This window comes from Schistocerca cancellata, chromosome 4 (assembly GCF_023864275.1).
Source record: "Schistocerca cancellata isolate TAMUIC-IGC-003103 chromosome 4, iqSchCanc2.1, whole genome shotgun sequence".
Taxonomy (NCBI): Eukaryota; Metazoa; Arthropoda; class Insecta; order Orthoptera; family Acrididae; genus Schistocerca; species Schistocerca cancellata.
The window spans coordinates 725,526,167-725,554,161 of record NC_064629.1 but is presented as its reverse complement, the minus strand read 5'-3'; the positions used below and the strand labels follow the sequence as shown (position 1 = coordinate 725,554,161).

The 27,995-nt window shown below is 39.4% G+C and overlaps 1 protein-coding gene across 1 annotated transcript in view; it reads left to right on the top strand.

Annotated features, from left to right (window-relative positions):
• Nucleotides 1–27,995, top strand: part of LOC126184407 (CLIP-associating protein 1-A-like) — a 378,388-nt gene that overhangs the window by 88,289 nt on the left and 262,104 nt on the right. The window contains 3 exon segments of the mRNA XM_049926791.1: nucleotides 659–785; nucleotides 2,937–3,190; nucleotides 26,997–27,190. Coding sequence (XP_049782748.1) covers nucleotides 659–785; nucleotides 2,937–3,190; nucleotides 26,997–27,190 — 575 coding nt within the window.

Sequence of the window (27,995 nt, the reverse complement as noted above, 5' to 3'; positions counted from 1 at the left end):
TCAGCACATTCTTTCTAGTAATTTAATTTTAAATAGAAATGACTTCAATGAGTTACATGAAGACAGTTATTATTATTATATTAAAAATTGCACATAATTGATTTATTTAAGTATTCTCTTCCTTCAATATTTTAAAACATAAGTGCTAAGGTAAATGTGTTAATTACATGGCTTCCCTACTTGTGCGAATGTGCAGTAGCATTACTGGCATGATAATATGGACTGGTATTGTTTGAAACCTGTACATTGTATTTGGCCTGCTTCAGGGAATGTCAGAGAAAGATGTCATAGTAAAAAAAGGCAGTTACAGTTTTCTAAATTTTATGAATTTTTATTAACAAGATAAGAACTGTTAAGTATCTGTACAGTCTGTGTTCAGCATAGATTCAGAAATTTTTTTGGTGTACAAGTTGCCATTTGTGTCAAGAGGAACTTAATCCTTCACATGTATTTAGGAATTATGTCACAGACTCTGCAGTCCTAGTTTGTTGTACCAATATGTTTTTGGTACAATACACAGTCTGTTATTACATGTTGGTAGAAATATATCACACATTTCAATATTTAAACATTCCTACTACAGGTTTGAGATCCTGCAAATGCTTTAATTATGTGTTAGAAATGATATCTTACTATAACATCATTCTGAATGTTACAGGTCACAGGTTGTGAGAGAAGCGTGCTGCACAATAGCTTTTATGTCTCAACAGCTAGGCTCAAAATTTGACCACTTTGCAGAAATTATTCTTGGCAATCTAATTAATCTGATTCCAAATTCAGCCAAGGTATGTTGACCTCATGTGGATAACTATTTAAATATTAAGATTCTTGACAAGTATAACAAGAAAAGGATGTACAATAAGTAGAAATTTCATAAACCAACTTCTTCTTTGGAATTTCCTGTGTTTAACATTTAGCTACCTAGTATGTCCAAGTAGTTTTGATTTTGTTTGTGGGGATATTATAGCTGTCCCGAAAACCCAAAGGAGCTGATTTTGCCCCCACGACAAACAACTTGTATGCTGAGATGATCCTTTGTTTCCTTACTAGCAGCTTCAGTTTACAAATTAAATATCAGTGATGACAATTAGTACCCATGCCCCATACCTTTTCTGATTTTGTATTGTTGTGCACGAGTTCATACATAATAGTAAGGAGATGTGGACTACAGTGCGTTACGGCAACTGTCATCATAGGAAAGCTGGACAGACACATAAATGATTAGCAAACAAGTTAACACAGTAATCAGAAGATTTACTTAACTTGTATTTCTCCAAGTGTACATAGACTCATTACAAATAAGGCAGCAAGAATTAAGAGGTCCATCTCATACAATAACAACTAGGATGAGGCTCACTGTACTCAAAATGATTGATGGTGTCATAACAATGAGGCTCCAACAGCAAGTGGGTTCAGTGGCTGCTGCCACCTGTCATATTTTGTGGCAACAGAGGTCACAAGTGGTGCAGAGTTGCTGGCGGCATGATCTCAGTGGGTGCACACCATTGGGTCCACCAGATTTTGCGTGACCACTGTCGGCGTCTAACGGAAATTTGCAATTGTGTTGCCAACTTCGCGACACCCTTGGGTGGTATCAGTATGTGATATCACATGAATCATTCCATGTGATTCACATAAGGAGAATGATTTACCATGCTCGCCTTCTGTCCATATAGTAGTAGATTTCTCACTACGAATGGAGAAATCAGTAAGAGAAGGCTGTCAGTCACATCACTATGATTTCATAATATATTTGTTGTATTGTCACCTTTTTTATTTGGAGGCAATGTTAAATGACGGTAAATGAAACTTTGTTTAGTGTGTATCATTTATATTTGTAGCAGTAATGTAGTGTTGTGTAAGAATTTATAACATTATGGATGTTGTTGTTGTTTCCAGTTGTGTGTTTTTGGAATATGCGGTTTAGAGAAGTTGCTTCGTTTTTAATCCAGTATATTAAAAAATAAATTACAGAAATAATTACGACCAGTTGTAATCTTCAAGAGATGCTGCACCTAGTCGTATTAATAGAAATACACACAATACTTTTGTGGAAAGACTATGTTTTAGCATTCTTTTAGGATGAGAGTTGAAGTAATAGTCAAATGATTTACAGAAATGTGGAAGGGGGGGGGGGGGGTGATAAAAACTGGCCAGTCCATGTCCCAATGATGCAGTTGGTTAGTGCACGGTCCTTATAGTCTCTCTTAAACTGGATTCTTTGTGACCCATCCTTGTTACCTATCTTTCCCAAACTCATCTTAATGTTTATCAAAGCTACTGCCTTATTGGAATTGATGTTATTTCGTAACTACTAGTTTGAAGGCTGCAACCCTGTTGTTAATTGTTCGTGCTCATTGAAGCCAGACAAGCTTTAATCATATTACTTAGGAGACTCATCAGTCCTCCTCCCCCCCCCCCCTCTCTCTCTCTCGCTGTGTGTGTGTGGGTGGGTGTGGGTGGGTGGGTGTGTGGGGCGGGGGTGCACGGGCGCGTGGGCATGCGCTGAACAGTACGATGGCTGCTAGTCTGGCGGCAATGTGTGTGAGTGCTAAATAATGGCTAGTGGGCTTGAAACTATTGCTGTCAAAATAAACAATGTAACTATGGAAGAGCTATTTCCAAAAAAGACATTTGTAACTCATCTTTTTAGCACAGTTACTACAAATCATAGCATTAAAAGTACACATTAGTAAGGGTTGAGACTTTGATAGAAGATATTAACAGCCTATACTGTTGGATAACATTAATAGGGCGGGACTGGATACTGTATTAAAAATTAAATCTGTGCTGATAGTATGAAATTGCAAGGGGAGACAGCATGTACTCATCAGTAGAACTTACAAAGAAGTCTTCTTCTCACTAGAGTGTTCCTAAGCATCCATTTTATTATTTTCCGAGCACCTAACAATTATATTTCATTTATTCATTCACAGGTAATAGCAACTGCTGGCCTAGTAACAGTACGCTTTCTCATAAGGTACACTCACTCGCACAGACTGATACCAGTGATAATATCAATTATGCAATCAAAATCTAGGGAAATCCGACGAGCATGTTGTGAGTTTCTTGAATTAATTCTTCGTCTTTGGCCTGCTCATAAACTTGAAAAACAGGTTGCAAACCTGCAACAAGCTCTGAGGAAAGGAATGTATGATGCAGACAGTGAAGCTCGGCAGTGTTCCCGTAGGTAAGTGGAATTATGGTCATTATGTGAAACATAATTCAGTTTCACTAAACTTAACTAAAAATAGAAATTTTTTTTGTATGTAATGGAGGCATTTTACATGTTGTATGTTCTGGATATATACGTATTACATAGGGTACAGATACAACACTTTGGTCCATTGCGTCCAGCTTGTGCACTACTTAATGTATGGAAGTAACATGTCGTCTTCAAAACGGTGTTTAGAACATACAGTACTGTATTTACCTGAACATGACACCCCCTCCCCCCCCCCCCCCTCCTCCAGTTTCCTCCCACTTTTTTTGTTTTATGTGGCTCTTTGAGGAAAAATTTATTTCTTAACATATTCTGTTGGTCAAAATTCCAAACTTTCATTGATATAAGGTATCTACCTAAAAAGGTAACATTTCATCTGTTCTACACTTGCGCCATTTATTCATTGTCAACATTTTGATAACACAGGGAGAAATAAAATAAACAAAAAGAAATTGTTTACATTAATTTATATTTTCACTACCTTTTTTACAATACTTAAGACAGTTGTGTGGTATCTGTATATTTAATCATCATCATTATAATCATAACAAGACATCTGTGAAACTTATATATTTGTTGGCCCAAATATTTGGGTATATCTCTAAGAATATGTTGCAATTTCTGAGGTCATCGTTATGGCGGAACTTGAGAAAACAGTTATTTTTTCTCTGAACACACAGCGGATTTCTCTTCTATACTGATATGAGAATGTTACAATGTCTCTTGCTTCCAGATATATCATCTGCCCCACTGCTCTCTCATTGGCTATGTAGAACTGGCAGCTGACACACCCCGTTGTTCGCGTCATACCTCACGGTAGGCATTGACAGCATTGCTGTTGAGCATACATTACTGTGCAACTGGCCCCAATTTAGACTTTTGTGATCTTCTGCAGAAACATATAACCATGATTAGCAGCAGAACAAAATTTGCTGCCCACTCACCACTCCTCCTTGCACTCAGTGTAGTTCTCAGCCAAGCTGATGTCACTGTTCCCCCTCCAACCATTCTGTAATGCTGTACTTGAGCAGAAGTGAAACACAGACAGCAATATCTTCCAGGGTGCAGGTCATATGTAACAACAGCAACTAATATATATGAATAAAAGATTGCAGTCATGGTTCAGTCCAGTTCTCGATCTTCTACTCTTCCCGCTATCTAGTGACATCTGTTGGTGCCATCTCCACAATGATTATTTTTCCCTGTAATTTATTCTTATGATAACAGTTGCAGTCAGTTTAATGTGATATATTTTATTTGTTAGACCTTTAATTCTCATTTAATTTTCATTCTCTTTTGATATTAATGTCACAATTGTGTTCTGAAGCTGATTAAAAATTGGTGATATTTTTCACCTAGTTTTGTAATAAGTGAACAGCAACTAAATTTCTCATTTGTAACCCACTTGGTGAATCATAACAGTTTCCCATAGCCAAACAGAATTTATATTTGGGTTCAGAATCAAGTAATGGGTTTTGAAGGACAAGCTTTTTGCCTTTGAATGTAACCTTTACTTAAAAAGCACCATAAATGTTTGTGTACAGTATCCCTATATGTACAAGAACTTTTATTGCAGATCTGTTCAGATATCCCAAAAGTTTCCAAGTTGACAGAATTTAATGATATTTCCTCCTGTGTGTCACAAAATTGTCACTTTCTAAGCAGAACATTAGATTGTTGTAGTGGCTAGTTCATAGTTTCTTTCATATCCCTTGCACTAGTGCCACGCGTCAAATGTCACGTGATTGTTCGAGCAATGTCGATACTGTGTGGGGAGTGTTTCGGTGTATTGGGAAATCTTGAGACTATTCAAGTGAAATCATTGTGTGCTAAGCCCCATCCGTTGGAATTCTTCAAAATAAATTTGTACGAAACATTAATAGCCAAAGCTTCATCTGTAAATGTAAGACAGCCCCTATATTAATCTGTTAAACAATGTAAAAACATTGAACACTGCAGCAATATTTTAATCAGCGAATATAAGACAGCCACATATTTTTCAATTGACAATTGGGTGTGGGGGGGGGGGGGGGGGGAAGAAACCCTCATAATTGAGTAAATATGGTGTACAGTATCAGACAAGCGTCTGCAATTAATGAGAGGTTTGTGTGTGCAATCAGAATTAAGAACATCCCTCAGTTGAAGGCACATTCCGTTCATCTTACATTATTCCATCAGTGACTATCATAGATTTCCCAGCATCTGAGAACAAGCCGCACTGATTTATACCTGTTGCATACTAACATGTCCATTATTTATAAACATTTCGTGTTAATTCTCAATTTTAGTTGTCTGAATGAAACCAGAAAATAAATTTGTCTTAAACAATGAGTCCCTACATCTGTGTGTTAACATCTCTTGATATTCTGGAAGAAGGTGAAACTCTTGAGAGTTACACATGCTGTCTATGTTGATACAGCATAACAGTTGTCTCATTGAAATGGAATCACTTGTTTTCAGAAATTAAGTAATCTCGTGTGCTGAATAAGGCATTGCACTTGATAAAGTATGAATATTTTTGATATGTCACACATTGCAGTTCCTAAATACTGAAGAAAATCAATCTTAATAGCAAAGCTGCTGTTTATTAACTGTCTGACTTGTTCTGGGCTTTGTCTACTTTCACAAGCCACGTATTTGTATTTAGGAAATGGTTGGTGTAGACAGTTCTATTATTGATTTCCTTCTCCACGGCAAAGTGTTCCAAATACCTGTGTGTATATCCAGATTTAGGTTATCTTTGATTTCTCAAATCTCCTTGTCTCCCCTGAAATTATAATTTTCCCCATGGAATCTGTAGAGGACATCTTTGGGAAATTTGCAATATAAATAAGAAACTCGCGGGGGGAGGGAGCTTGAACACAAAAATGTACTATTAAGTTTACTTCTTTCCCTAAAAACTAGTTCCCATGAGGTAGTTGTTCTTTTGATTAAAGTTTGAGCAGTTATGACTTTCAGTAGTATGGTGGTACCATGACTATACTTAGCATGACGCGGATGTTAGTAGTTATAAATAGTTGTCTGAAAATTCTTACTTTGTACTCCATCTTCACCCCCCCCCTCTCTGTTTCCCTTTTTATTTGGCAACAGCTGCAGTGAGCTGCCATTTGTGGCCGATTCAGCTACATGTTGTCTCATGTCGAGCTGCCAAATTTCACTTGCCCTGATATTTAGGTAGTACACAGGTGGCTTTTAGAAGTAGTGAGACAACAGCTGTCAACTGTGATCTTGTATAAAGCTCTAGTGATTGTTGTCTGCTTTATATACTGCCACTGGGCCAGAAAACAGTTTGCAAAATCATGCAGCAGGTGTATTTACTGTGCAGTTGACACCATAGGTGACAGAGTTAATTGTTCATAAGTTCACAAAATAATAGCAGAACAAGAACATCTCTTGCAGTTTTGGATAACGATTGATGCAATTTACCTTAAGTTCAATACAAAATGGTACAGAAAATCTCCCAGGTTAAACTTGAAGAACTAAAAGTCTTTGGCCGTGTTGGTAATTGAGTGATGGGTAGCGCTCAGTGTTCCAGAACTGCATTTACATTACTGCATATATAAAATGACAAAAAAAAAATGCATGACAGCTTAGCAATGGGGCTGTTACAACTGTATGGTGTGAGTTATATAGTAGTTACTGCAAACAACTGTTACGTCAACACCACTGTGCTTTGCAACTGGGTATTCACCACAGTGCAGACAGGTGACTGTTTTGCAAGTTCCTGTACTAATCGTGAGGTAATACTTGACATTCACAAGATGGATACAGAAGTATGCATTGGTTGCATGTTTTATTGGCAGAGAGGTATGACTTATGGAGCATGATACTCATATCAGGTATAGTTTAGGATGAATGAATATTTGAGATTGGGTAGATGACTGAATAACACTTTGTAACCTGTAGGAAAGATTTGTATCAGAATACCGATCCCTTTAGAGGACAAAGAATTAGTCTAAATCCCAGTGGAGTATTGATTGAGCTATTAAAGTCAATGAGATGGCACAGAATGAGGAGAAATCTTTCTTGGTTGTTGACAGTGATGTAGAAAACAGCTGGGAAATGGCAGTTCATGGTACAGGAGAATTGTTTGTATAGCAGATAGGGCAAATCCATTTTACGAGTGTAACATTTGGGAAGGCTTTCGCCATATTGGACAAGAATCACCATATCGGACAAGAACTGCATGCATAATTTGGGATGGGGGTGGAGGGGGGGGGGGGGGGGGGAGACGGCAGCTTGCTAGTTTGGAAAATGTGATGAAGTACAGGTGTTAATTGCTGCATTTAAAGTAGACAGAGGTTCTGATCTAACCACAAGAATAGTTGGGACATAAATATTGGCAGAAGTGTGCACTGATACGAAACTTTCTGGCGGATTAAAACTGTGTGCTGGACCAAGACTCGAATTTGGGACCTATGCCTTTTGTGGGCAAGTGCTCTTCTAACTGAGCTATCCAAGCACAACTCACAACCCATCCTTACAGCTATACTTCAGCCAGTATCTCGTGTCTCCTACCTTCCAAACTTCACAGAAGTTTTCCTGTTGATCTGTGAATGCCTGGAAGCAGGGGGAAACTACAGCAACTCTTTTTCCTGTGGGCATGCAGCTCCGCTGTTTGGTGTAATGAAAATGACATCCTTGTAGGGAAAATACAGGGTAATTATAATTAAAATTAAACTTCCAAACACTGTAGAAATAACACCCTCTGGTCAGAATCATATCAAATTGCAACGGAATGTTATCGGAGGAGGAGGAAAACGAATGGCAGAAGAAGGAAAAAAAAAAAAAAAAAAAAAGAGTGTGAAAATTGATCAATAGATGGCACTGTATGTGTCATAATACATAAATGAAAACACCTGTCATGCACATGACCCATTAAAGTTGGTCTAAACACGCAGGGTACACGGCTTTTCCTCCTTGCACATCTGCGACATGCGCCATGACTGTCTCAATGCAGGATCACGCTCTGCTTGTAAAGCTGTATTACAAGAATGATGACTGTGCACACGTTGCTCTGCAGAAGTTAATGACACAGAAGGGTTTGAAAAAAGTCGTTGGTCCGATGACTGCCGTGGGTCTGGAGAAAATGAATTCAAAATTTGGGTTCTTTTGGTGTGCACCCTGGTAGAGGGAGGAAACGAATTGGTTCAACATGAGTGAAAGCAGTGGCCACAGCAATGCAGGAGGAGACGAGTGGTGGTGTGCAAACGTGTAATGCATGGAGAACTGCCCGTACATTGGAAATACCTGTGAGGACTGTGTGTAAAATCCTTCTTTGCTATCCTTTCAAAATCACCCATGCACACCTTTGCTTTAGAATTTCTTGCTCGCATTGAAGTGGACAATGATTGGTCGTGGAAGATTTTGTGGACAGACGAAGCCCACTTCCATCTGACAGGACATGTCAATACACAGAACTGTCGAATATGGGCAACGGAAAAGACACACGCAAATCAACCAGTACCACTTCATCCTGAAAGGTCACTGTGTGGTGCAGGTTTACGGCATCATTTATCATAGGGCCATATTTTTTCGAAGAGACAGGTGCTTCCGGTCCTGTTACCTGTACCATCACTGGTAAGTTCTATGAGTGTCTTTTGTGCAACTACATAATTCCAGCTCTCCAACAGCGTGGATGTGTGGATGGGATCATTTTTATGCAAGATGGTGCACCTCCACACATTGCAAATCCAGTTAAGCAGTTGCTGAAGCACCATTTCAGAAATGCTAGAATTATCAGCTACCATTTCCCTACAGCCCGGTCGTCCTGATCACCTGATCTTAATCCATGTGACTCCTGGCTGTGAGGCTATCTGAAACATGTTGTGTTTAGTGTTCTGATTGCTGCATTGAAGTCACACATTGCGCAACACATTCTGAACGTGACCCCGGAAACACTTCGATCAGTTGTGGAACATGCTGTTTCTCAATTTCAACTTGTTGCAGAAAATAGTGGACATACTGAACATGTTTTGCACCAGTCACATGGAAATTAATAATCGAATTTGATTTTGATTAATGCTTTATGTGGTTTTTGGCCTCAGGACAATTAAAAACTGATTTTTCTCATCCAATGTGATATGACCTTGCTGTGTTGGATGGGCTTACATAACTAACAGTATCACACCTGTGCACCAGTGCACATTGAACAGTTCACTTTGTTCAATGTCAAACGTACGCCTTAGGCGTTGTTGTATGATTCATTTGTCGTTTTTAGTCGATCATTATTAAATTATGATACTTACAGCACCATCTATTGCTAAATTTTGTAACTATTTATTTTTCTTCGGCCATACGTTTCCCCCCTACTCTGATAACATTCTGTTTGCAATTTGACATCATTCTGACCAGTGGTGTTATTTCTACAGCCATTTGAAAGTTTAACTTTAATTATAATTACTCTGTAGTTCCCCTTTCTGACCTTCGGGTGGAGCCTACTCACAAAGATATTGTCACAATGTTAATATATTGTTGTTATGATGATGATGATGATGATGATGATAACAATAACAATATGTGCTAAATAAAACTATAGAAACCTTTTCCATTTGGGATTAGAAACAATATATTACAAAGGAAAACTATTTAGGATTTCTATAGTATTGTGAATACTGTATTTAATTATAGGTACACATACTCTGGGGTAATTTTATTGTGATATTGGTTGGTTAGACTTACCAGGAAGGAGAGCATTTTGCTTTCTACAACTCCGTGATGTAGGAGCAGTGTTCATGCATTATGTTCAGTCACTGGTAAATATCATTTAGTACTTCTCAGTCAGAGGTTAGATGTCAGACTATTCTTCTCATAGTAAAACTTTCATTTGTGCCTCATATACCAATTGTACAGCAGTGTTAAAAATTTTTCATTAATGCATTTTATATGCTGTGTTCCAAAAGGTTCTTCGATGCATTGCCGTATGCCCATTACTATAATACCAGTCATGCCAGATCAACAATTGTGTACTCAAAGAGCCCAGACACTAACTTTGGAAAACACATAGCTAATGAGCTGCAACATTATTTTTAAATTAATTGATCAGTGTTGTCAAGTACCACAAATTAAGATTATTGAGGACTTGGACACATAAAAAGCAATTAAAAGCTATTGTGCTTTTCATATTTGAAAATATTTCACCTGTGTTGTGTTAACAATTCTCCCACTCTTGATGGGGGAGGCATATTACAAAGTAAAAATGGAACTATATTCATTCATTTTAATGCCTTTGAAACCATCTGAAGTCAACAGGCGAATCAGTCATCAGGAAATAAAGCCAAAGCTTAGACTAAAATAGGACATGCATCTGTTTGTCTTTTAGTCAACAGTTCCCCAAAATAAGGAATGTATTGAATACATTAAAACGTTCAGCAGTGTTCCTGTTTCCACATGATACATAGGTCTGAGACTGGCATAATATGGAATTGTTATGAAACAAAATTATAAAATGAAAGGATGGAGTATGGTCTCTCCCCCCCCCTTTCCTCCTCATTCTTCTTCTTCCTCTTCTTTCTTTTTTCCCCAACATTTCAAAGAGAAAAATAAATGTGTTTCGGGAAGATGTATTTATTTTTATTAGGTGTAACATACATTATTGACTACCTTCTTACAAGAAACAATGGTGAACATTATAAAGAGTTTCTTTGTAGTTCAGCTGAATTAGTGGTATTTGGTCTCAGATCATGAAAATAAAGGCCAAAAAGTAAACAGTGGTACAAAAAGGCAGACCCTGAATGCCTTACATCATCATCATAATCATCATCTACTCTTTCTTTTCATACATGGTTACTAGAATCTTTCCCCCGTGATCTGAACAGGTTTTGCAGTAACAGGTTTCATTTACTTTTTATGGAGTATGTGTAATCTAGTAAGGAAAAGACATACAAATTAACTGTCAATATTTGGAGCACAATGGTTATGGCATGCAATTTGCATCACAGGTGCATATTTTCCATAGTTTCCATAAATCAATTATGGATTGCGGTCTGTTTGAAAGAGATACAGCCAGTTTCCTTTCCCACTTCCCTATACTATAGCCCAAGTAATGAAGACCAAATAGTGGCAAAAATGATATAGTTGCAAATATTTTTACAGTGATTGGAGGGAGTGTCATGAACACACACTGAAAATCTTCACTGGTGGAGTATGATTGGGCGCACTGAAAATCTTCACTGGTTGAGTATGATTGGGCGGGTGGGTGGGGGGGGGGGAATAAAGGTTACTTGTTTTCGTTTTTCTTGAGTTCAAAATTAAAAAAAAGATCCTATACAGTTGTGTCTCTAGGGCTAATGGTTACTACATTGGCTGGGATGGAAAAACTGCAGATTACTAAAAATAGTGTATTAATGTTATATAAAAAAAATACTGTTTACTGTTAAACGAAATGGATTAAGAACAAATGTTAAAATGTGAACCATTTCTAAGTGCATTAGAACCATATTAAGAGATAAATTGCGTTCTGGGGGTGTAAGAAGGCTTAGGGGCTGAGGGTGGAGGTATTTAAAGGGAGTTGGAACACCCTATCCTGACAATGTTAAATTTAGTGACTTGGCTTCCCTGTATTTCAGGAACCACTGTAACCATTGACATGAAACTCTTACAGGACATTAAACTGTATATTCTACTAAACTACAATAATTGCAATTCAGCCACTGCTTTCGGAAACACAATTTTTTAATTATACGGTTAAAATTTTGTGTGTGTTTTTTTTACGTTATCCTAAATAATTTTATTTATACATAACATTATGTTCTTCTTTTAGTTTGGTAGACTTAGCATATGTATGTTATTACTCCCTGAAAATTTGAATACTCTACTCGTAGTGGTTTCTGAGATTTAGGGGAAAATGCAACAGAAAATGTAAATTTTCAGGAATGGCTTCTGAAGTTTCAAAAGACTGTAACTCATTTAATATATGCTTAATTTTTTTTATTTTTAGTCACTCAGAAACACCATGCACCACACTGTATATCATCATCTTGATCTTATTCCAAGTTTTCTTCTTCTTTTCCTCTTTCTGGAGTCCTTAGTGGCCAGCTGTGCTTGCATATTCTGCTTTATCAATGTGAATCTTGTCCATTCGTTCAAGTTCTCTCACGCAGTTTGCTCCAGGATTAATTCTCATATGCTGTAGCACTTTCACCCTACCAATGTTGCCATCGTTAAAAGCAATAACAGCATCACTGACCCCCCCCCCCCACTTTAGTGTCTTCATTCCAAGAAAAACATTTTTTGGTAAGCAAGTCCACATAAGATTATTGAACGACTCATTGGGATTTTGAATCTGACCATCCAGACACTTCTTCAGTTAGTCAGGATTTGCCAGGTGTCTGTAAATAGGTCTTATGATATCCATGACTGCCGCTGGGATGGAATGCTTGTGGCTGTATGAACTGTTTGAGTATTGGGCATTGTAGTAATTGCAGCATGAATCAGATCCAAGAGGGCAAAGGTGGTGTACTGGTTTTTCATCAGTTGACAGTCTGTGGAAGAAGGTAGCCCATACTGCCTACTTCATTTTCAACAAATCCTCAGTATTATTTGTAATGGGCATCCCATAATACTGCTGTAGTTCATCAGTCATTTGGTCTGTCAGCCTGTGTCTTATGGTTTCACCATCAGAAAGTTTCTTGTCTGTCAAACTTTGCTTCAACTTCCTCAACCTGGTGCCCATTCTCTTCTGGACATGACCAAAACATTTCAGTTTTGTGATAATCTTTTCACCATAAGGCTGAGCGGCTACTACACTGTTATATGCTTTTGAGTCTCCATCACCTAAGAACTTAGTGTAACACAATCCCCTTTCATTCACAGATCAACTAAAAATTTCAATAGCTGTAGAGCCCTCCATACCACCACTTGTGCTTCATAATGTCTGTCACAGATATGCCCTTCTGTATTCCCTGATTTACACTTATAACAATGTTTGGTTAAAATCTGGAAATCTATTACCTTTCCAGTATCCACAGTGGTCATCGTAAGCAACAGAATTCGTAGAACCGTAGCTGCGCTTCTGCCAAGTGCCATAAAAAGCTACTGATATGGCAGTCATACTATCATTTATTTCAACAGCTTTGTTTGCAGCACCCTTCATTGACTCACATGCAACATATTCCACAGCAGCTCCAATAAATCCTACATACGTGTTGATTTTACAAGGTGGGCATGGCATATTCATTACGGAACACATTGTTTCTGCTGCAGTGTGTCCTTTGCCAATAGCTCTCAGTCCATAAAACCACCTAACATTTACTTCAAAATAATTATCTTTATGCTTATCAGAATTCCAAAATGAATGAGTGTATTTACAAGTGGCACAATTAATGATAAGTTTCCTGGCTAGTCCATTTGTTACCTCACTGTCTTCATGTAAACTAACTGCTCCTCAACATATTTTACAACACACTCATTCACCTAACACCCTTGTTAGGTTGTGTAAATCTGTCAGAATATAACCTAATCTACCATTTACATCACTTTTGTTTTGAGAAAACTGCGTATCACAAAGTTTTATTTTAATCTTCGAAGCAGTAATGGGTGTTTGTCTAGATACTGACGAGTTTGCCCATATTTCATTGTCTGTAACTTCACACGCCATATGTTGAACACAGTGGTTTCCCTTTATTCGAAAATGTATTACCTTGAAACCCACGTTTCTTAAAAACACTTCGTTTTGGCATCATACTTTACTTTTTGAGGGATTTACTAACCTATTCATCACTTTTCCTCAGAAAAACATTAGCACTTCAACATACAACGCATGTTTATATTATGAAATAATATGATACTGTTTTTGACAGTGCTAACAATACAAACACATAATTTAACCTTTATAACACAGCAATCCACAGCCTTGTATATAAAAAATTACTGATTTTGTTAGATCTTGAGGTAATGCACATAAAAATTTTAACATTTTCAACCGGCGAAAATTATATTTAAAAAAAAAAAAAAAAAAAAAAAAAAAAAAAAAACACCTTGCCATGTGAGTTTATAATTGATACATATATATACATCATTTTATTTGGAAAGTTGCAAATTTTATAATGAGATAAAAAACAAAAAATGTGGAAAAAATTTGTTTTTCTGTTCTAACTCCTCTTAAGTCAGCGGACGGTGGTCATGCACTTTCCTCTGTCCTAGGGCTGAAAACTGAAGAGTGAGCAGGTGTTTCCCCAGTCTTATCTACCCCACTACCTTCCAAGAAGCAACTACAGGGTGTTTAACAAGTTGTACCAACCCTTGGCAGTGCGCTGTATGTGAATCACTGGTGATGCAGTGTCCAGGGGTGTTTATGAAGTGTTATCACTACATGGAGTGCAGATAAGAGTTACTAACAATACTAATGCAAGAAAAACATACGTACAGACTCTACATAATCCTGTGCACACTGTTTTGCACTTGTATAGGGGACATTGATCCTTAGTCATCTTGTACAGCAGCTGCAGCATTCTTCTGGGAAAGGCAACATCCCCACGACAAGCACTGTTCACTTTTCATTGAGTACCACTTGGTCATATTGACCCCAAGTAATTTACATGGGGTATATTGGTAGTATTTCATGTATTTTAATGAACAGGCATGAAAGAAGCATCACTGAATTGAAAAAAGGAAAACTGTGTGTAAGCACTTCAGATGTTGTCTTTGGCATTTATCTCAAACATCCTTACCTTTAAAACAGTGCAACACTGTATCCTGTTTACAGGCAAAGGAAAACTATCTTCTGACCTTTTCTGGCTGTTCTCTGTTGACAGAACATTCATATAGAGGGCACTGTCCATGTTTTGTCCCTGTTTGCACTTGTACTGAAGGAAAAGGAGGAAGACTGCACTAACTTCTGTTTTCTGTACTAGAGATGTTCCCTGACCGAGAAGAAATTCTTCTTTCGTAGTTCGTTCCTTTCTCCCAATCGTGATTTAAGTACAACCAAATTATGAAACTGTTGAGGACACTAATGTCCAAAATAGTGTAAAAAAAATTACAATAGCTCATTTTCTTGTCATAAAGGTTGTAATGTAGGTCCTGCCTAATTTGTCCACTGTGTCTACATCTGATTTAGTTGCATTGGGTTTCGGTGCTTCACCTTCATCTACTTCCTCTTTGAAATGCACACATTCAACAATGTCATCATCTTACCCTTTTTTGGAAAATAGGAGATTCTCCTAGTACAAAGAGACTTGAAGCTGCACTTCTTCTCCTTGCTATGACAAATTAGGCATGAGCATCACCAGACTTGTTGGCACAATGCACCACCAGTGATTCATAAGGCGTGCTGTGGAGGATTGGTATAACTTTTTGAAACACCCTGCAATTGCTTCTTGTGATGATGTGGGGTAGAGGAGTGGGGAAACACCTTTTCACTCTTCAGTTTGCAGACCACTCATGGAGGAAAGTGCATGATCTTCATCCACTTCTACTCTCCACCCATGGCTATTCCACCTTAACCTAGAACACCCTTAATACGGCTCAGCTGCGCTTGGACATGGTCTTCTTCTTCTTCTTTGTATCAATCTCACAGCAGTTCTCAACTAGAAACACCGAGGGAGGTGGTGCAGTGGTTAGACACTGGACTCGCATTCGGGAGGACGATGGTTCAATCCCGCGTCCGGCCATCCTGATTTAGGTTTTCCGTGATTTCCCTAAATCGCTCCAGGCAAATGCCGGGATGGTTCCTTTGAAAGGGCACGGCTGACTTCCTTCCCCGTCCTTCCCTAATCTGATGAGACCAATGACCTCGCTGTCGGGTCTGCTTCCCCCAACAAACCAACCAATCAACTGGAGACTCTTCATCGTGTCCTGTTCTGAGCATCTTCCTTCAACTGTTTGTGTGTTCATCCTCTTCTGATGTCAAACATTAGGCTGATTCTCTTCCAACCTCTTCCTCTCAATTCTTCCATTTTTTCCCTCTGTAAGTCTTTGTTGCACCCAATTCCTAAGTAGTACATGCTCCAGCCAAGACTTTTCTCTCTTTTTTGATCACTTCTGATAATCTTCTTCCTTTCCATGTTTTCTTCATTACTTCTTCATTCTTAAGTCCGTCAGTCCACTTCACTTTCAGCATTCTTCTCCGTGGCAACATTTCAAAACTTTTTCAGTATCTTTCCTGTTTCTTTTTAACTGTACGTGATTCACTGCTGTATATCACTGCAATACAGACATAACATCTAGCAAATCTTTTCCTCAGCTACACTGGAATTCTTTTAGATGATGATAGTGTTTCATGTTTTAGATGTTCTCTTTCCCATAGGTATCCTCCTCCTCATTTCTTCTGTACGGCTTCCATTGCATGTCATTAAACTTCCCAGGATTTTACTTGTTCTATCTTCTTTCTGTCTAGGAATATGTTAACTGGAGCTCCCTTCTTGCTTATTGACATCACTTTGTCTTTCCTTTATTTATCCTCATTTCATCTTCCTTGCCACTTCTAGGAATACTCTTCAACTTCTTCTGTAGCTTCTTTTCTGATTCTGCCAGTACTGCTTGATTAGACACGTATTTTATAATATTTATCATTTCTCCTCCAACTACAATGCTTTTTGCCTCCTCTGTGGACTTAACTATCAATTTTCTCCATATATGTATGTTGAATAGCATTGGTGTTAGTGAGGATCCTTGCAGTGCTTGTCTCTTCTGTCTCTGTTACTTTTTGCTTTCTATACATCTCCTTTATTAACTTTCTATCTTACCAGGGACATCTTTTAAAACTCTCAGCATAATTCTCCAATTACTCTATTTAAAGCCTCTTCCCACTCGACGAGCCAAATACACACCTCCTGGTTGATTTCCATTATGCGTTCTCCAATCATTCTCAGACAGCCTATAACATCTCTTCTTTGTTTATCCTTTCTGAACCCAGTCTGGTCTTCCACAATATTTTTCTCAATTTTGTTTTCAGTGCTCCTCAGTATAACTCTTTTTATAGGCTTTGTAACGTGACTGATAAAATTAGTTGTCCTATAGTCCTTACTTGCATTGTTTTGCATTACACATTTTTAGATAAATGTACTAGAACGATCTTAAGTACGTCTTGATGCCAAATTCCTAAATTCTGTTTACTACCTCAGTCTATCTGGTTATTGAAGTTGGACCAAAGACTTCATTTCCTCAGATGGTAATATTCACAGCCCAATTCTTCGTTTTCTCAGACGTTCTGAATTTCTGTCTCCAATTCCAGTTTCAATATCTTAGGACCACGGTCTCCTTCATTTTGTTTCCATTCATCTTCCAAAACCAGTATTGTGTAATCAGCCTGCACACCATGTAACTCCGCCACATAATTAACCCAAACTTCCTTATCCCCTTCTGTGCATACTGTCTTCTTCCTATGTTTATTTAACATTCCTTGTTTGCCTTTTTTCCTTACTTATCTTCTTGATAAGAATTTTACTGTTTTCTACATTCCTTCCAGTTTACTTTCCTTTCTTATTCTTCTATTTCCTCTAGTGTTTCCTCATCCAGTCTTCTGTAGCCTGCTCAGTTCACTTTCTTACTTCATTGTTCAGTTTTCTGTACTGCCTGCTGCCTTTCTAAATTGTCATCTTAACAGTTCTTGCACTTACCCATTATATGCAGCATACTTACTGTTATCCACTCTTTCTTAATTCTTGCTCTTTTCTCCTCTCCAGTATCTATCTCTGTTCCTTCCAATATGTATTTCTAATGATGTTTCACTCTTCAGTGACTTCTGCAGGTTTCCTTACATGTTCCTATTTATTTTTGACGTACAGTATACTCTTTCTTAAAAGTTAACATTTTTGTTTCTCAACATCCCATTTCTTTATCTGTAGTCTTTTTTAATATGCTTTAATCTTGTCATAATATCTGCTACAAGTAAATTATGTTCCATATCAGCATCAGCACCTGGAAAGGTTTTTGCTGTGTTTGTCTTTGAATCTGTGATAATGACAAAGTTTATTTTATATTTAGCAGTATCACCTGGAGCGTTTCATGTGTATAATCTTTGTTGATGTTGACATGTGGAATAATTGGGTCTACTGCTGGATGTTTGTGTTGCTCTGGCACATTATTCGGCCACGTAACTCGTTGCCTTCTTCAGGTGCTACCTGAGACTGCCGTATTGGAGGATCTTGTCCAGTGTTTATGCCCAGAGGGCGCTGGGTGCTCTCTCTGCCATCCGCGCCCGCCTGGTGCTGCCTGTAATGTGTTGTCTCTTCCCCGGTGCTCCCTTGGACGTCCGCGCCCGACTTGGTCACCATCTGTGGCAGCTGTCTGAGTCCCGTCCTGTGTCGGGTGTTCTGTTCGCGGGCCGCGCCTGCCTGGTGCTCCTCCTGAGGTTTTGGCCCTTCCCTGGTGCTCCCACGGATGTCTGCGCCAGGCTTGTCCGCCATCTGTGGTCGTGGCAGCTGTCTGGGGCCAGACCCGCGTTTGGCGTTCCGTTCGTGGTCTGTGCCTGCTAGGCACAGCTCCTGAGGTGCTGGCACTTCCCTGGTGCTCCCACAGACGTCCGGGCCCGCCTCATCCACCATCTGCAGTTGTGGTAGCTGTCTGAGGCCCATCTCCTGTCGGGTGCTCCATTCGCGGTCCGCACGAGCCTGGAGCTGCTCCTGCTGTGGTGTTACTACTTCTTGAGGAGTTTCTTGGTTCCTTTTGTTGGTCCTTGATAAGCTCCAGAGCCGGACTCCTTGCCGAGCTGAGCTGGTAACCGCTGTCTCGGTTTATTAGGTTGTCTGTGACCTTCATCTCGATGACCTCCTTTATGACACTGTCCCAAAATCTTGGAGTCTGTGTCACAATTTTGGTGTTGTTATAGTCCATCGAGTGACCGAGCTCCAGACAGTGCTCTGCTATGGCAGATTTGGTTGCCTGCCCGTGTCTGGTGTGCCTCTGGTGTTCTTTGCACCTGACGTCCACTGTCCTGGTTGTCTGTCCAATGAATGATTTTCCACACTGGCACGGGATGTTGTAAATGCCTGGTTTACGTAGCCCCAGGTCGTCCTTCACACTCCCTAGCATTGTCCCAATTTTGGAGGGTGGACAGAAGATACTCTTTATATCGTATTTTGGGAGAATTCTGCTGATCTTTGCAGAAATAGGTCCAGCATATGGCAGGTATGCCACCTTCTTCGCCTTCTCTGGCTCCTCTTCTGTACTCTGTGGTTGGCTGGTAGCACGAAGTGCCCTTTGGATGTCTGTGGAGGAGTATCCATTTCTGCTGAACACCAGCTGTAGATGTTCTATCTCTGTGGCCAGACTTTCCGTATCTGACAGAGCCCGAGCCCTGTGAACTAATGTTTTCAAGACTCCGTTTTTCTGTGCGGGGTGGTGGCAGCTATTGGCTTGAAGGTATAAGTCAGTGTCGGTGGGCTTACGATACACACTGTGCCCCAGAGTGCCATCTGCCTTCCTCTTAACCAGGACATCCAAGAATGGGAGCTGTCCATCCTTCTCTAGATACATAGTAAATTTTATACTTGGGTGGAATGAATTTAGATGTTCCAAATAGTCATCTAGCTTCTCCCTGCCATGGGGCCAAATGACAAAAGTGTCATCGACATACCTAAGAAAGCACTTGGGTTGGTAAGTGGCTGATGCAAGTGCCTTCTCTTCGTACCTTTCCATGAAAAGGTTGACTACCACTGGTGATAAAGGGCTGCCCATTGCCACTCCTTCCGTTTGCTCATAAAATTGACCCCCGTAAAGAAAATATGTTGAGGTCAGTACATGCTTGAACAGGTAGAGCAGGGCACCATCGAACTTCTCTCCAATGATCTTGAGTGAATCGGTGAGTGGCACTCGTGTGAAGAGCGACACCACATCGAAACTGACCATGATGTCAGAGTCCGTGGTGTGTAGCTGCCTTAGCGGTTGTAGGAAGTCCTCCGAGTTCCGAATGTGGTGTGCACATTTGCCCACATATGGTGCCAATATCTTCTGCAGGTATTGTGCAGTGGGGTATGTCACTGCACCGATGTTACTGACAATAGGTCGAAGAGGGACCCCCTCCTTGTGGACGTTGGGAAGTCCATAGAGTCTGGGTGGTACAGGTGCTTTGGGATGAAGCTTCTTGATGACCTGTTCAGGTAGACCTGTCTCCTTCAGCAACTTCCGGGTCGTCTTGTCCATCTTGTCAGTGGGGTCGCCATCTAGTGGTTTGTAAGCAGTGTCTTCCAGAAGTTGTTGCACCTTCCTATCATACTCCAACTTGTTTAAGATGACCGTGGAGTTACCCTTATCAGCTGGCAGAACTACAACGCTGTCATCCTTCCATAGCTGCCTGAGGGCCACCCTCTCCTCGCTCGAGATGTTGGATTTGGAGGGCTTCGTCCTGGTGAGTGCCCTGCAGGTCTCCCTGCGGATCTCTTCAAACACGTTGGAAGGTAGTGTGTGGATGACCTGCTCAACCGCACTGATGAAGGCTGCAACAGGTATGCTTCTGGGAGTCACTGCAAAGTTGAGGCCCTTGCTGAGTGCTTTTGAGGTGGCCTCATCGAGCTGTTTGTCGCTCAGGTTGACCACTGTCTGTACGTACCCATCATGTTGTACCTTCTTGTTAAGGCGTTCAAACTTGGCTTGTTGACATGCTGGTGATTTCCTCATGGTGCATTCAGCCAAGGACCAAGAGGCACCATCAACCTGGTCCCAGTCTTCTCGGGTCAGGGTAGCTGCTATGGAAAGGTGGAGATACAGCAACTCCCTGGACATTACATCTAGGCGGTGGTGCATGTCACGCACTCTTTCTCTTACCAGTGCGAGGCTAGCACGGTGTTCCATTCTGTTCGCCGTTCTGGTGTTGACATGATGCTTCAACCTGGCGAAGACAGGAACTACATCCCCCTCTCGGCATCGCAGAAGTAAACAGAGAACTCGGCATCCTCCCCTTCCTCTGTCGAAGCTTATCCAGCTTCTTGATATTAAGGTACATCTCCTCCCCGTAGAGTCTTCTGATGTAACTCTTCAGGCTTTCCCGGCGAGATCTTGACATGTGGAATCATCGGGTCTACTGCCGGATGTTTGTGTCGCTATGGCACAATATTTCGGCCACGTAACTCGTTGCCTTCTTCAGGTGCTACCTGTTGATGTTACTTAAACCTATTAGGTTTCCACTCCTTTCATTGGTCTTTTCCAGTCCATTGTCTCCAACTATATTACTCCTTCTCTTTCCACTATACTATTCCAATCTCCCATCATTACAGTTGTTAATTGTCCTTTCCAATTTTCTTCACAGACTTCCCCAGTCTGCTCACATACTTTTTCCACTTCCTCTTTGTTTGCATTTCTTGTTGGCATGTAGACTTTAATAATCAATGTATTCACAAAGTTACTGTTTAGTTTCTCTGTTAACACTCTGTCACTAATTTGAATACCCCTAACTATGCTCATGTTTAACTGTTTCTTTGATGTAACTCCAACTCCATTTGCCTTCCTTTCCGATCCTTCATAAATTGTCTTCTTTGCATTCAGATTCTCCTTCCCATTGAACCTCACTAAGCTCTACAAGACTTACAAAATGTCTCTCTATTTCTCTCTTCATGTTGTCCAACTTTCTTATTCATTGTTTTCACATTACCTGCAGCAATCCTCAATAAAAATGCTTCCCATTTTCATCGTCCTATCTTGATTTGATTGATTGTGTAGTTCTCTTGGGTAAGTGACCACCCGAAGATCTGATTGTGGGCCTTTTCAGGAACAACCATCCTGGAGATGTGGTACACACATTTAATATTTGTTGTTTTCGTACTTCATTAAACAGTAATTTTATATTAATTTGAAACAAACTGAACATGGGAAGGCAGATTTTGCAGTAGCACTGTTGTACTTTCCATCACCAGACAGTGCATGGATGGTGCGTTGGCATCAGGAGACTCACACATATATGAGATGAAATGCCAATATTTGTGATGGAGGGGAGTTACATTACTTGAAGTCAATAGTTCGACTGGGCCAGACATTAGTGGCAATAGCTCTGACTCATAGACACTGCTTACACACTTAACTGTAGTCTTGAGTGACCTTCCAGCAAAGTCAAATCATGCATTGGAGCACAGTATCCCCAGTAGAAATATAACACTGTCATGGCATTCTGCAAAATTTACCCTGAATATAGCCTTACATTTGACTTACCAGCTGTTGTTTAACTCACCAATTTAATATTTCTCTTATATACCCCCACCCCTCCCCCCCTATTTCCCAACAACACACACACACACACACACACACACACACACACACACAGTTTCTTCTAAAAGAATTTGTAGAGTAATGCTTAGTTTTCCAATATTTGCTAACCCCATGTCCTGTTGAGTTATAAACTTCCTCGCACTCAGGATTGTCTGTCATACATTATTGCTGTCCCTGCAGGCCAAGTACACACCAAGGTCCGGCATGCAATGCCGCTCAGTAGCTGTGGTCTCTGTGTGACAAGTTGCTCCGTGCACAGATACACTACCAGGTCCATAACAGGAAACTGTACTTTACAGCAGACTATAAACCTCCTGCCAGCTGCGGTGGTCTAGCGGTTCTAGGCGCTCAGTCCGGAACCACGCGACTGCTACGGTCGCAGGTTCGAATCCTGCCTCGGGCATGGATGTGTGTGATGTCCTTAGGTTAGTTAGGTTTAAGTAGTTCTAAGTTCTAGGGGACTGATGACCACAGATGTTAAGTCCCATAGTGCTCAGAGCCATTTGAACTATTTGAATCTCCTGGAGGCATAGAGATTTGGGGGGGGGGGGGGGGGGGGGGTGTATTTCACAACTTTGAACTGCGGCTTTACTAGCAGTGAATACATGATAATGTGCATTGTTACAATGCATGCCAAGACTGTAATCACTTAAAAGAGGTCTGTTATGGAAACATGGCTAATGACACAGGCACTCTCCACATTTGGTTGCTGTGGCAGTGTACATTCTATTTAAGAGGAGATGTAGTGTTAGTATCATGAGATTGAAGAGCCCCTTCACGGAGATGCTCTCACTGATCATACGTTATAACTCTCCAGCCATTTCCAAGTTTAACAGACTTAAATAAATGTTACATGTTAAGATTTTCGGTATTCATCTACACCAAACATTGAATTGTTCAGAGCTCCTTCTTTCCCATATAGTGCTTTTCCATGTGTCTCTACCTTTCAAAGAAAACAGTGCCTAACAGAAAGTTGCCAATGTGGTTTGTCAGTGAATAACTGGGTGCTGTTGAACCTTTTCACTGTTTCTGAAAACTGAGACAGTTTCCTTAACGGGTTCGATCAGGTGCCACATGCTGCTGATGCTTCACTCTCAGGCCTCATATGCACCATGTCCCATGTTGGTGTGAGGATTGTAAAGACTTTCATCAAATTTTTGCATCACAGCCATGTATTTATTGAGCAGCTGAAGAGAAATCACAACCCTCAAACCATGAATATGAAACCAAAGTAATACAGTGATTAAGATACAGTACTGATATTTATGGGTAGTAGGCTTCAACTCGTTTAACTGTTTTGATTTTTGTTTCCTGTTAACCTCTGGAGTTATGTATCTGGGACTGAATTTTCTAATTGAATGTGCTAAATTGAAATAGTGTGCTGTAATGGGGCTCAAACACAGGTGCCTGTGTTTTGTGAACTGTCATTTGTGCTATCTGAGCATACCTCCTGGATGTGTTAATCCTATGAGATCATGAGAGAACCTATGCATAGTTTGGAAGAGAATGCCGAGAAGATGGTAGCAGATTAATGCTTTATGCCAGTGTGTGATGTGTGCTCAGGTAGCGCAATTGGAAACATGCTGCCCGTGAATGGCAGAGATGCGGACATAAGTCCCAGTCAGGAACACAGTGTCAACATGTCAAATACTATCAAGATTAAGTTTACCTGAAACCTGATCTTGTGAGAATAGCCTATCCTCATATACTTTGTCAACAAAAATGTTCACATTGACATTATTATCCCCATATATTTAAACATAAAGTTTTCTGTCTGCATTGTGTTAATAAAGGGTGATGTCAGTTAGTTGTGCAATCCCCCCCCCCCCCCCCCTCAATCTCTTAGTGTGAAATCTCATAGTTACTTGTCCTTATCCTTATCCTTTGTTTATTGTTATATTTCCCTTAGGTGAAAGTGAATTATACAAGTAATGCTTCATTGGAGTTGTATTCTGTGATAGTCAGCATGCTATTATTGAGAAGTTTTTGATATACATCTCTAATGAAACTTGTATTTTTATACACATAATTTATGTATTCAAAAATAAGTCCGTCAGTCTGTAAAGCTGTTTGCTGTAAATTTTTCCTCTCGTATTTCAACATCTAAGCATTAATGAAACCCTTAAGAAATCTTTGTGTTCAATTTCCTTATAAAAAGTCCTCATGACAATTGAAATTAATGCATAATTTTGGACATAACTGATTTAAGCATTTAGATACTATGTATTGTTGCCTACATCTATGTGGTATTCTGATTATTATCACTACAAGGGTGTGCTGAAAAGTAATGTCTCTGATTTTTTGTGTGTTAACTCTTAAAGGTTTTTAAATAAAACAAATTTGATTAACATTCTACACCTTTATTCTTCATGTCTATATATTTATGTCTTAACGTAGCCACCCTGGTGATGAACACATTTCTCCCAACGAAAGACAAGCTTGTTGACATCACCATGAGAATGTTTGACTTTGTTGACAGAGCCACTACCTCACCTCTGCTTGCTCTGCTTCATCACTATCAAAGTGAAGTTATCGAATATGTTTTGGAACCACATGAAAATGGAATGAGGCAAGTCAGGAGTGCATGGAGGATGATTTATCATAGTGAACCCTAGGTATCGAATTGTTGCAGATGTCTCAGCACTCATCTGTGGTCTGGCATTGTCATACTGAAGGAGATGGTGCTCCATGTATGGACAAAATCTTCGAGTTCAAAACTTGATTACAGCACGTCGTTTCACATGTATTGACATACACAGTTACGTTACACAATCTTTTGTTATGCACTACAATTCAGAGCCCTCTAGCGACATACGGTTGCAGTTTTTGTCAGCGAAGCGGGAACGACTGAGTAATATACATGACATGTAATACCTCATCTAGTATTGAGAGCAGAATAAAAAATTTAGAGGCATTACTTTCCAGCACACCCTTGTTAGTAAGTTAGTTCCACCCAACAGATATGTGTTTATAAGACACCCAGAAAAGTTGCTAGATACTTACTACTGTGTGTAGAGTGGGCAACCTCCTAGTTACACTGGATGTCTGAACTAACATTTCTCTTCTGATTTTTATGCTCTTTCCGTTAATGTTTTGTTGTGAGGCCTAAAATGGGAAATATTCCTTTGACTCAAATCACTGTGATATTACATTGTGTAATGTAATTTTGCCATTAGGCAGTTCAGTTGAAACCGTAGCTATGCACTGACTAGTGTGCCTCTTGACTCAACAATATCTCACTTTGGATGGCATGTCACAGCCAAAACCAATCCAGAAAAAGGTTAGTCAATGCTAAACTGCAACAAACCACTGCAGAAGTTGCTATGATAGTTAAACTCTCCTGATGAACTATATTTGTACTGTCTTAATTTATTCATCCTGCAACTGTGCACAACAACGGTAATTTAGTTATTTCATGACACACTAGGCGAAGTTATCATGCTTAAGATATGTCATAACAGTAAGATGAGTATTAATGATTAATCTCAGATTGTATTTGGCATGCATCTAACATCATGTAACTCATTGTATACTATTTTAAATATACTAGATTGGTTCGAATATTTTTCTAAAAGAGGTAATACATAAATGAGGATAATGCTCTCACCTACTTTGTAAGTCATTTGATTGAGTCTGGTTTCATTCTGCATCATGCTTAAAAGGCTGTTTTTCTCCAATAAAATTTTTGTCACAGGAAACATAAAATAGATGGAAAAATAAAGAAAGAGAGAAACAAATTGTCATATTTGTTTTACCTTTGCAATGTTGGGGAAGGAGATGTGTTTCACAACAGCAAAGATGAACAAGTGCTCATAGATCCTCAGCTATGCATATTAGAGTCCATGTTGACTAGACAATTTTTCTTGTCTTGGTCTATACTACCACCTCTGAAAGTTGCTACCCTACAATCTTAGCAACAACAGTACTGGTACATGTATACCACAGTCAGAGGCATCAGAATAATTTTCATTTGTAACTTTCGACTAATTCATTTTTGGTACAGGGACCATTACCTCAGATTGATGTGTTTATCCATCTCCTGTAACATCATCATGGAATCACCGTGTACATACATACATTTAAAGACCCTGGCACATATAACTTAAATACTCTGTTGCTTCGTTGGATGATGATTCCAGATGTGGATTGCTATGTAAACTTGATCTACTAAGCTTCCTCTACAATCTTTAGAAGTGTGTAACATGAATTATGAGCCACTCCAAATATGTTCAGCTGAATTGCACATAGTGTTACATATCTTTTATCTTGATCTATAGGATTTTCAGTACTTTCTACTGAATATCACTCATTTATTCACTATAGCATTGCAGCTTCAGTTTTTCATTATTAGAGAATATTATTCCCAGTTTCTGTTGTTATTTTTTGGGCAGCTTTAATTCTTTCTTTCTGCATTTTCTGTTTTTCTTTGTTGTTTTCCTTTCTTTTCTCCCTTTGTAAAGAGTAACGTAAACTTCATTTATTAGTGCATGATAAAGATTGTGATGCAGACTGTGAAATGAGTGTTGTATCTGTACATGTAAGTTACGTGCACATCTATGTTCTGTATCTTCTTTTTATGTTTTTCATGTGTTGTGTACTTTGTATATAATTGTTTGCTTTTGTTGTTTGTATGTAGGGCTTTCTGGCATTTCCGGGGCCATTTTCATGAAAATGCTGAGCAGATATTAAACTCACTGGATAGTACACATAAGAAAGCTCTTAATCTTGAAATGGGAATGTTAAATTCAAACAACTTCGTAGACCAGCAAACAGAAAGAGGAAGTAGGCTGGCAGCTGGAAGTGACTTTCCAAGAGGTCGAACTGTTGCAGGTACCATCAACTACCTACACTATCATTAATATTTTTATAGCATGCAGAAGATATTTATTTATGGTTGTGTGTTTATCAGCTGAGTTGAGCTGTAATCTTGATGGGACCAGGTGTCCACAGAATGGAATAGTTACATAGATCAATGTTTATTTTATAATTTTCATATTCACTATGTTTCACAGTTTCTGTTACTAACTTCTAGTGGTTGGTGGATAAAATTTTGATTGGGAACCCATGTCCTGAAATGTAATATTTGGATATAAAATAAGTTTGAATATCACATCGCTTTCAAATTTTCTTCTTCATGGCGCGCACATACACAAACTGAGAAGACAGTCCCTGTTGTAGTTATGACATCACATACCATTTCATCTGACTACAACAATGGCTGTGAGAAACTATTATGTCACTGCTAGGAGGGTCAATTATGGTTCTCTGTGGACGTGTCGCACTCTCGACTTTGAAGAGCACGTCCTTCATCGCGTAAACAAGAACATTATGATGAGTACTGGAAACATTGCCGGTGCAGTGGGCTCTAATAGAGCACGTAGGTCAGAACTCATTGTCTCTGCAGTGTGCATAACACTAATTGGGAGATTTGGAAGTGATTCAATCTTTAATCTTATTTGACATTCAAATGGTACAGTCCGGTCATTGACTTCTTATCAGAACTTTATCTGCTAAGCTCTTTTTGCAACCTATAAAAGCCTGTAATAATAACTGTGAAACACACTGTATTTATTTGCAGAAAAAAGCTTCATTGAGTTACTTTTAGTGTAATCTACAGGGTGTCCATAATTTAAGT